Genomic DNA, 8,945 nt, shown 5'->3' with positions numbered 1-8,945 from the left:
GACGTCAGAGCACCTAGTCTCCAATAGAACTGTCACAGAGGCGTCCCTGGAGCAGAAGAAATGATATAGTGACGCCATCCTCGGGGTCGACCTCCTACCGAGCAGCTGAGGTGGTCAAGGAGGTGGAAATATCTCGCGAAGATGAGATAAAACTATTCAGGTGTAAGGGTGAAAGAGGGATGGCTGAGGGGGAAAAGGTGGTCAGATGCGTCAAGGTATGTAATAGGAGTGGGTGAAGGCTCCCTACTGGCTTATTAATTAAGATGTGAGAGAGGGGGGAAACTGTATACATGTTCAAGGTCTATATAAGTACTTCTATAGGCCTTGTACACGTTTGCCGTACTCCTGTTTACGTCTGTGGTTTTGAGGAGATAGAGATATGAAAGTCATTACTTCTATGGATTTTTTTTTATCGAACATTATACGAGAGGCAAGGATTATCTCATATCCGACTCCAGCCCAATCAAGAGATTTTCAATCGTTTTTTTGGTATCGATTTGGATCCTCATTCTTGTGACTGATAACAGTTCAGCAATGCTGTAGAGATGCTACAATAATGTAAGTGGTTCCCTGCCAAGCATATTGACACGGAGCTACTTCCACCACAGGACAAATGGAGTCAAACATGGGCAACGTGTAAAAAATAAAAGCATCCAGCTTCTTATAAAGAGCATAGCTTATTAATGTGTGTATACCCCCCCCCCCATGCCCCCACAGACACATATTCAGGCAGATGCTATATGTTTCTCCTGTATCTATGAATGACCAGGCCATATTAAAGGAAGCCAACCAGGGCTTAAATAGGGAGTTGATACTGTCATTGCTTTGTTAATTCTTCGTAATCATATATTATATTTAGACTTTGAATGAACTTGCCCTTCATCTCTACAACAGTGAGTACTGAAAGAGATATTTTCGGTAACCTTCACAGGATGCCGAGACCGCAGGACCAAGCACATTAATCTGGACCTTTGCATGCTCTTACCCTGAGAGACGTGGTTACAGGAATGGATTTCTTTGGGATGTCATCGCACATGTTGCTGTTTCTTTTCTGCAAGGGTTAGTGGTATGTATCTGTATGCTTGAACTTTGTCCCCATTTTATAATAAAACATCCAATGACACAGCCTAGACCTACATATTCTATAGTGATTTTATTTTTCATCTTATCTATTGCATCATCTATGGTCATTAGCAGCATATCTAAAATATAGCATAGGGAAAGGGAAGGAAAGTACTGTGGCAAAAGGTAAAAAATTGGTTTAACAATTAGGACAAAATACGTAGGATGTCAAAGGCCGTAGAGCGCTATAGGTTAGCATGGCGGTGAAAAGGGTAAAAAGGGCCTCAATCTTCGTCTCCTGAGTCCCCCTAACAATACTGGGGATGTGATTAGGGGAGTTATTTCTTGTAGGATTCTGTTAATATTCTGATGCCTTCGGCTATTTACATCTTAACCCACAATACTGGTTGTATTTTATATATACTTTCATTATCATCTTTGTTTTGTTTTGTATTTTAGAATTTTAATGATTCTGATTTTTGTCATGATTCTCTTTCATTCACTATAAATTCAGCTATTTCTCTGACTTCTAATGCTGATGTTAGGCTCGGCATTGTGTTTTAGATTGTTTTCCGTTTGCTTTTCACATTTTTCACTGTAAATGCTTCCACGCACCATCCACCATCCCCCATCACCTGAGTATAGTTGTAACTCCTGGTAATGGAAACCTACACTTTCTCTTCACGAATTGTGCAATATTTCTTAATGCCATTGCCGGTCTGGTTTGCTGTCGTATATGTAAGACAATCAAAAACCAAATCAACTGATTATCATGTGCTTAAAACATTCATGAACCATTCCTCTTGTAATACATGTACGCAACATTTGCTTCCCATATACTCATACAATATTTACCTTTATATCTATTTAAGAAATCCTTATTTGAATAATGGAATAAAATCTAATTGCCTTCATTTTTATTAAATTGTACACAATTTACTTTTTAAATCCTTCAGGTTCTTCCAGGATATCATATATCATTCTTAATAAATTTAATAGTTCCTAATATCAAAGGACAAATAATGCTGCAAACAATATTGTTGCCATAATACAAATTTGAAAAATGTCTCAGTTCAAGGTACAAAATATCCCTGCAATTGTTTTACCTATCCATGGTATGTGCATGCATAAGCCAATTGCTGTTAGGTAATACATCAATAAGTAAATGAGATGTAATAAACAGACTGACATGGTGTACATCCAATAAGGAAAATCCTTTACTATATGCTTCACACATCTTTCCTGCTATAAATGTCATGATGGGAACATTTGAAAAATGCAATAATTGTGAAAAAATATTGCTTGAAAACAGCAGACATCAAATAGATTACAAATACAGCATAAAAAAATTGTACAGCACACAGAACATCAAGAGGGTCTCAGATTTTAAATCAATACAAAAATGAGCATTGGCAAAAGGGATAAGGTGAATTATATTGGTAAAAAAAAATATATGTATATATATATATCAGAATACTCAAGGATTGGTAAGACAGATCTGAAGATTGAAGATTGGATTACATTTTGCCAAGAAGTAAGAGCACTGTAGAGTAGTACGAAAAGATATCACATTGTCCGTTTAAAAACAAAAAAACACTGCCACCTTTGTGATCTCAAAAAGGAAAATTGTGAACAGCTCTAAATATGAATCCGTGTCTTACCACAATAATCTAAAGTAACACAAAACAAATGGTGTTATACATAAAATGCCAGCTCTATCCAATTTGTAACCTGAATACATTAGAGAATCTTGAGTCACAGAGAAAGCTATGAAAGTACAAGCACCACTTGCCATTTCATTGTGCACATAAAAAGATGATGACTTAAAATGCATTCCCACGTAGGTGTCTATTGATGTCCAATGAGGCCACATGTGCAAATATTTATCATAAATAGGTCTTTTTTTTCTTCAGATACAAGGAGACAAAGTCTATTCTGCTTTCATCTTCAATCAAATAATAAAGTACAAGAAAATAATTAACAAATTCATAATCTATACATATATCAAGATATGCTAATAATCTATATACATGAATTTACATATACATATATTTATATATACATATAATTACACATGTATATATATACACATGCATATATTATTTATACATATATAATTACACATGCTTATATTTATATAGGCATGTTTATATATACATATATCTATATATGTATACCTCTATTTATGCATATATTTATATCTGGATATATTTAAATATGCATATATCAATATATGAATATATCAATATATACTTACATTCATACACTCATTGACTCCTAATGGTTCAAGGTTCATATATTTTTCTTCATATACATACATAAACACAAACATACACACATATCTATTTATTTATATAAACAAAATGTATGTACCTGCCTATAAGATGCCTTTTTCCGTCAAATTTATTCTCCAACCCATACTTCCAGAACACTATTGGAAACCAATCACTTGATGTGTACGGCTTATCTAAACAAGAACTTGAGTGAGTTCTGGTGAGAAGGAGCCCAACGAGCAAAAAATATTCTGTCTGCGTGACTAATAACATGATTTATAGAGTAAAGTAACAGATTTTACATGAAGTAGAATTGTGACAGCTTTATAGGAGGGTTCCTGAAGATGTAAACTGATGGCTGTAAACCAAAGATCAGAATAATTCAGTTTACACATTCATTTTTGCATTTAAAGTTTAAATTGCAATTTACAAAAGTTAGATGGAGGTAGTGGCATAAAGAGTGACAAATATTTCTAGTTTTCATAATTTTTCTTACACATTATAAATTTATTCTATGATCTGATATCATTCTCTTATAAATCATTAAAATAAAACAACAAGTACTTGATGATATCTACTAAAACTTATTTCCAAAATAGTCTTCGGAAAACATGCATACTTCTTATAGGTTGGAAAACTAAAGAAAGAGAAGAGAGAAGAGAGACGAGCGAGACGAGACGAGATGAGCAGACGAGACGAGACGAGATGAGCAGACGAGACGAGATGAGCAGACGAGACGAGATGAGCAGAGGAGAGGAGAGGAGAGGAGAGGAGAGGAGAGGAGAGGAGAGGAGAGGAGAGGAGAGGAGAGGAGAGGAGAGGAGAGGAGAGGAGAGGAGAGGAGATAGGAGAGGAGAGGAGAGGAGAGGAGAGGAGAGGAGAGGAGAGGAGAAGAGAAGAGAAGAGAAGAGAAGAGAAGAGAAGAGAAGAGAAGAGAAGAGAAGAGAAGAGAAGAGAAGAGAAGAGAAGAGAAGAGAAGAGAAGAGAAGAGAAGAGAAGAGAAGAGAGGAGAGGAGAGGAGAGGAGAGGAGAGGAGAGGAGAGGAGAGGAGGGGAGGGAAGGGGAGGGGAGGGGAGGGGAGGGGAGGGGAGGGGAGGGGGGGAGTGAGAGAAAGGAGAGAGGAGGGGGGGGAGAGAGAGAGGAGAGAGGAGGGGGGGGGAGAGAAAGGGGGACAGAGAGAGAGAAAATGTATGTGTATGTGTGTATGTTTGGGGGGGGGGGGCACATGTAGGCTATTCTTTGGGAATGAAAGATAAGTTATCTAAACAAAAAACAAGAGAGAACTTATTTCCTTTCACCTCAACTGATTTACTCTTGCATCCCACCTCTAAATCACTGAAAATATAAATAAATATTTCTTCACTTCTGGACATACAGCAGATTATCTGACAAGAAACTTAATATATCACAACCTTTTCACTTTAATTTCACATCAATCAGACCGCTGACTGACTGCCCACGCCGACATTGGGAGATCTTGTAATCTTCTTATGGTTGGCACTCCCCACTTCATCCAAAGAAAGCCAAAGACAACAAGAACCGCACTCTCTATGTAGTATCCATCGACATCTACACTGCAAGTTCCTCCCTCTGCTTCACAAGCCTGAAGAAGGAGCAAATTTACGAAAAGAGTTACATTTCGTATTACATCAACAAGCGCAAAGAATAAAGTTATATCTAATCGTACAAATTCAAAGAGTCTCACCTGCTTCTCCGTTTCTTTGTTACAAGAGAGCACATTTATGACCCCAGAACATGACTTCCATGTCAAATCTGAGACATATCGGAGTGCAATCCAAGATGGCCAATTACCACCAAGATTTGTGAAAGTATTCAGGAGGGTCATGTACGTCCCTCCAACACTCTTGTCACTGATGCGAGCGAAGAATGCCATTACTCCAACAAACATGCAATTCACAGTTACCTGAAAGAAAAGAATATGACTAACTTAGAGTTGCCCAAGGTCTAAATAATTTATCTAACAAAGAATAAAATATTTTTAGTTTTTTTGTCATTTCCAATGTCTAAATTTGTCATTTGGATTTGCTTTATCCTGACCATAATAGACTGTTTTCCTTGCACAGAATCCATATCATCTCTCAAGGTTGGAGTCTGAGATAGTTAGGAATTTGTCCTGAGATCCGGAGCAAGAGCAAGCAACTATCAATTATAGCTTAGTAAGGAGTCATTGGATTCCCCAATTACTATGGACTTTTGAATTTTAAGTACAGGGTCTCCTCCTCCTTTTCCCATCATTATAAGGATAAACGGTATTGAAAATGTGACCATAGATATCATAAAGAGTCTCTTCACATATTAAATGACTGAAATATTAAAAAATACTGCACTCATAGTTGCTCACATAGCAATTTTGCTTTACATGTAGTTTGATGCACTGTACAAAAAAATGGTCAAAATCTGAACACAGACTCACAAAAAGTATGTATGAAAAACAAAATTCACTGGACAAAATCTAGTTCAGTTCCATCCATGATACTAAATTATACTTGAGGATATATACTGAAGAAAATCAGTAACTATTACATAATTTTAGAGCCCCTTACCTGATGAATGAGGTATACTATGATAATGATGACATAGAAGTGGGCAGGGTAGACGCCATTCTCATCCTTGAACAAAGGTGTTGCCCAAACCAATCCAGCAAAAACGAGCCCGAAGAGAAGTCTGCAAAATGGTTTCTTTATGTAATGGACCTTAATAAAGCCCATCATCATTTTGCAAAATAACATTTTCATCTACATATCTTAAACTAAAACTGCAAATTTTATATTTCTTAGTTTTACATTTTCACTAAATGCAAACAAAAAAAATCTTTGGAAATGCTTGTATATACAAAAAGGTCATTATATACATTATCATACAATATGTTGAAGCATTACAATATCATATGCAAAAATCACTACCAGGAAGAATAAAACCACTCGTAAATAAAAGCTCTGGAGGGAAAATGGTAATATGTAAATACCATATTAAAAGTCCTGTTTACCTGACAGGATAACTACGAATAAAGGGAGTGAGGGGCCTGGGCCCTGCAGTGTAGCGTGAGATATAGAGTGGCAGAAACACTTGGACTGGGGTCAAGGGGATGGACAGGAGGGCTAATCTGTCCTTAGGAACACCATTCTCTGTTAGCTTTAGGACTGTCAAGGAGTCTGCAGCAGCAAATCCAATCTGAGAAAGATGAATAAGAACAGCAAATGTAGCTTCTTTTCTTTTTTTTTTTGCTGAGCTTCGGACTTCATTATATGATGTGATGCTTATTACATAATGATCTAACTCAGCACTTTGCTGACAGCAGGACTTAAGCAGAAGTTTGATGTTTTATGATCAAAAAGTCGATGAATATAAGATCATGCTGGCATCTAAGCATAATATGTAACATATACTACATTGTGCAATATATCATTAGATACAAGGATCTAATGTAGTGAACTGTGTTGCAATGTGAGTTGAACAGACATTCATGTGAAAAAAGTAATACTCATCATTTCAGTTGTGAATGACAGTTACCTTGCAAGTCAGCAACACAATGATCAAATCTCGCAAAGTTTTCATCTTCAGGATACGACCAAGCACCTGGTAGGTGCCTATCAGTCCAAAATCTGGCTCATCAAGTTCAACCTTGGAAAGAAAAAATACAGAATTAGGTAAATATAAACACGTCTCTGTAATAATGTGTTTCAAAGTAAGAATCCATACATATTTACCTCTGATTCATCTTTTTCATGTTTTAACAACCAAACCAAACTTGTTGTTACACAAAAGACAATGCCCCAGAAATACAGAAAACCTGTAGAAAGAATAATATGTATTACAAAAAGTGCCGACAATCAAATGTTTTCAACAATGATTAATACTAATGCTTTTAAATCTAAATATATATATTCTAATATACAATCAATATTATCAATAGCAAAGTTTTCTACCTCCTCCTACCTTGATAACATGTTCCTTCTTTAAAAATAAATACCAAATATATACTCAAGTCAACATTACGACCTCAGAAAAAAGAGAAAACTGTGTAGTCACCTGGCAGAGTCACAAGGGAGTCAGCTTGGCCAAGGTAGTTGACACAAAAGTCCCGAGACTCTAGAGCAAGAAACACAACGTAGCCTAGGAAGTACCCTGCCGTCTGGCCAACTGAGTTACATGTAGATGCCCATCCAACATTTTCTCTGTGGAAGATGTAGGAAACCTGTAGTTTTATCATTGTTCTTGAAAGTTTTCAGAACCTATATCAATAATACTGTTAATAAAGGGCATAGGACTTCCTTAAATTTTGGAAGCCTGCCAGGTCACCAATACCCAAAATTTAATTCTTGAAAATATCTACTGTACATATATAAAAGATAACCCAACTCGTGCAAATCCATTCAATGTTCAGTGTGAGCTTCAATACCACTCTTTACCTCCATTACCTTGATAAAATAGTAAGAGCCCAGCCATCAACCGCAATGTCTTGTGTAGCTGCTAGGAAGTTAAGCGCAAAAAAGACTGCAGTAATGATGGTCACATTTGGGGCTTCTGCAGACCCTTCCCCCAAAAGGGTATTGATGTTTGACGACAAAATCAGCATAAAGAAACCTAAGGATTGAAAGAGATAATTTGGGTAAATAAAATCATAATTAAGAGAGGACCAGTTGATTTTTTCCAACCCACAATATCATATCTCTCTATATGGGTATACATGTGCACATATTTGTGTATATAAGTATGTGTGTATGTATATATGTGTGGGTGTTTTTGTCCATGTTTTTTTGTATGTTTTATGTGTTTTTGTGTGTTTTTCATGTGTTTTTTGTGTATTTTTTGTTTTTTTGTGTGTGTGCTTTTTATGTGCTTTTGGTGTATTTTTTTTTTTTTTTTGTGTGTGCTTTTTATGTGCTTTTGGTGTATTTTTTTTTTTGTGTGTGTGTTTTTTGTGTGCTCTTGTGTGCTTTTGTGCATTTTTTTGTGTTTTTTTTTTCGTGTTTTCTGTATGCTTTTTGTGTGTGTTTGTGTGTGTGTTTGTGTGTTGTTTGTGTTTTGTGTGTAAGTGGGTGTGTGTGTTTGTGTTCGTATTTAAGTGTGTGTGTGTGTGTGTGTGTTGGTGTGTGTGTGTGTGTGTGTGTGTGTGTGTGTGTGTGTGTGTGTGTGTGTGTATTTTTGTTTTTCTGTGTGTGCTTTTTATGTGTTTTCGGTGTATTTCTTTAATTTTTTTGTGTGTTTTTTGCGTGCTTTTGTGTTTTCTGTATGCTTTTTGTGTGTGTTTTTGTGTGTGTTCGTGTGCTTTTGTGTGTGCGTGTGCGTGTGTGTTTTTTTTGTGCGTGTTTTTTGGGTGTGCTTTTTTTGTGTTTGTGTTTGTTTTTGTGTGCATGTGCAAGTGCATGTGCGTGTACGTGTGCGTTTGCGTGTGTGTGTGTGCATGTGTGTGTGCGTGTCCATGTTCATGTGCCTGTGCCTGTGCATGTGTGTGTGTGTGTGCGTGTATGTGCTTGTGTGTGTGTGTGTGTGTGTGTGTGTGTGTGTGTGTGTGTGTGTGTGTGTGTGTGTGTGTGTGTGTGTGTGTGTGTGTGTGTGTGTATACATATGTATACATATGACAGTTAC

At 36.6% G+C, this 8,945-nt stretch overlaps 1 protein-coding gene across 2 annotated transcripts in view; it reads right to left on the bottom strand.

Moving 5' to 3' along the window:
- Window positions 1-1,964: 1,964 nt before the first annotated feature.
- LOC113812236 (acetyl-coenzyme A transporter 1) overlaps window positions 1,965-8,945 on the bottom strand; it is a 13,872-nt gene continuing 6,891 nt past the window's right edge. For both annotated transcript variants that reach the window (XM_027364090.2, XM_027364091.2), the window contains exons 5-12: window positions 7,775-7,940; window positions 7,386-7,531; window positions 7,064-7,146; window positions 6,867-6,977; window positions 6,343-6,527; window positions 5,900-6,020; window positions 5,041-5,259; window positions 1,965-4,938 (exon numbers count right to left, since the gene is read on the bottom strand). In XM_027364090.2, the coding sequence (XP_027219891.2) occupies window positions 4,768-4,938; window positions 5,041-5,259; window positions 5,900-6,020; window positions 6,343-6,527; window positions 6,867-6,977; window positions 7,064-7,146; window positions 7,386-7,531; window positions 7,775-7,940 (1,202 nt within the window). In that variant the 3' untranslated portion in view covers window positions 1,965-4,767. The remainder of the gene's footprint in view (window positions 4,939-5,040; window positions 5,260-5,899; window positions 6,021-6,342; window positions 6,528-6,866; window positions 6,978-7,063; window positions 7,147-7,385; window positions 7,532-7,774; window positions 7,941-8,945) is intronic.

The sequence above is a fragment of the Penaeus vannamei genome, chromosome 24 (genome assembly GCF_042767895.1).
Source record: "Penaeus vannamei isolate JL-2024 chromosome 24, ASM4276789v1, whole genome shotgun sequence".
NCBI classification, from domain to species: domain Eukaryota; kingdom Metazoa; phylum Arthropoda; class Malacostraca; order Decapoda; family Penaeidae; genus Penaeus; species Penaeus vannamei.
Note: the sequence above shows the minus strand (reverse complement) of the source record. Positions and strands in the feature narration are given on the sequence as shown.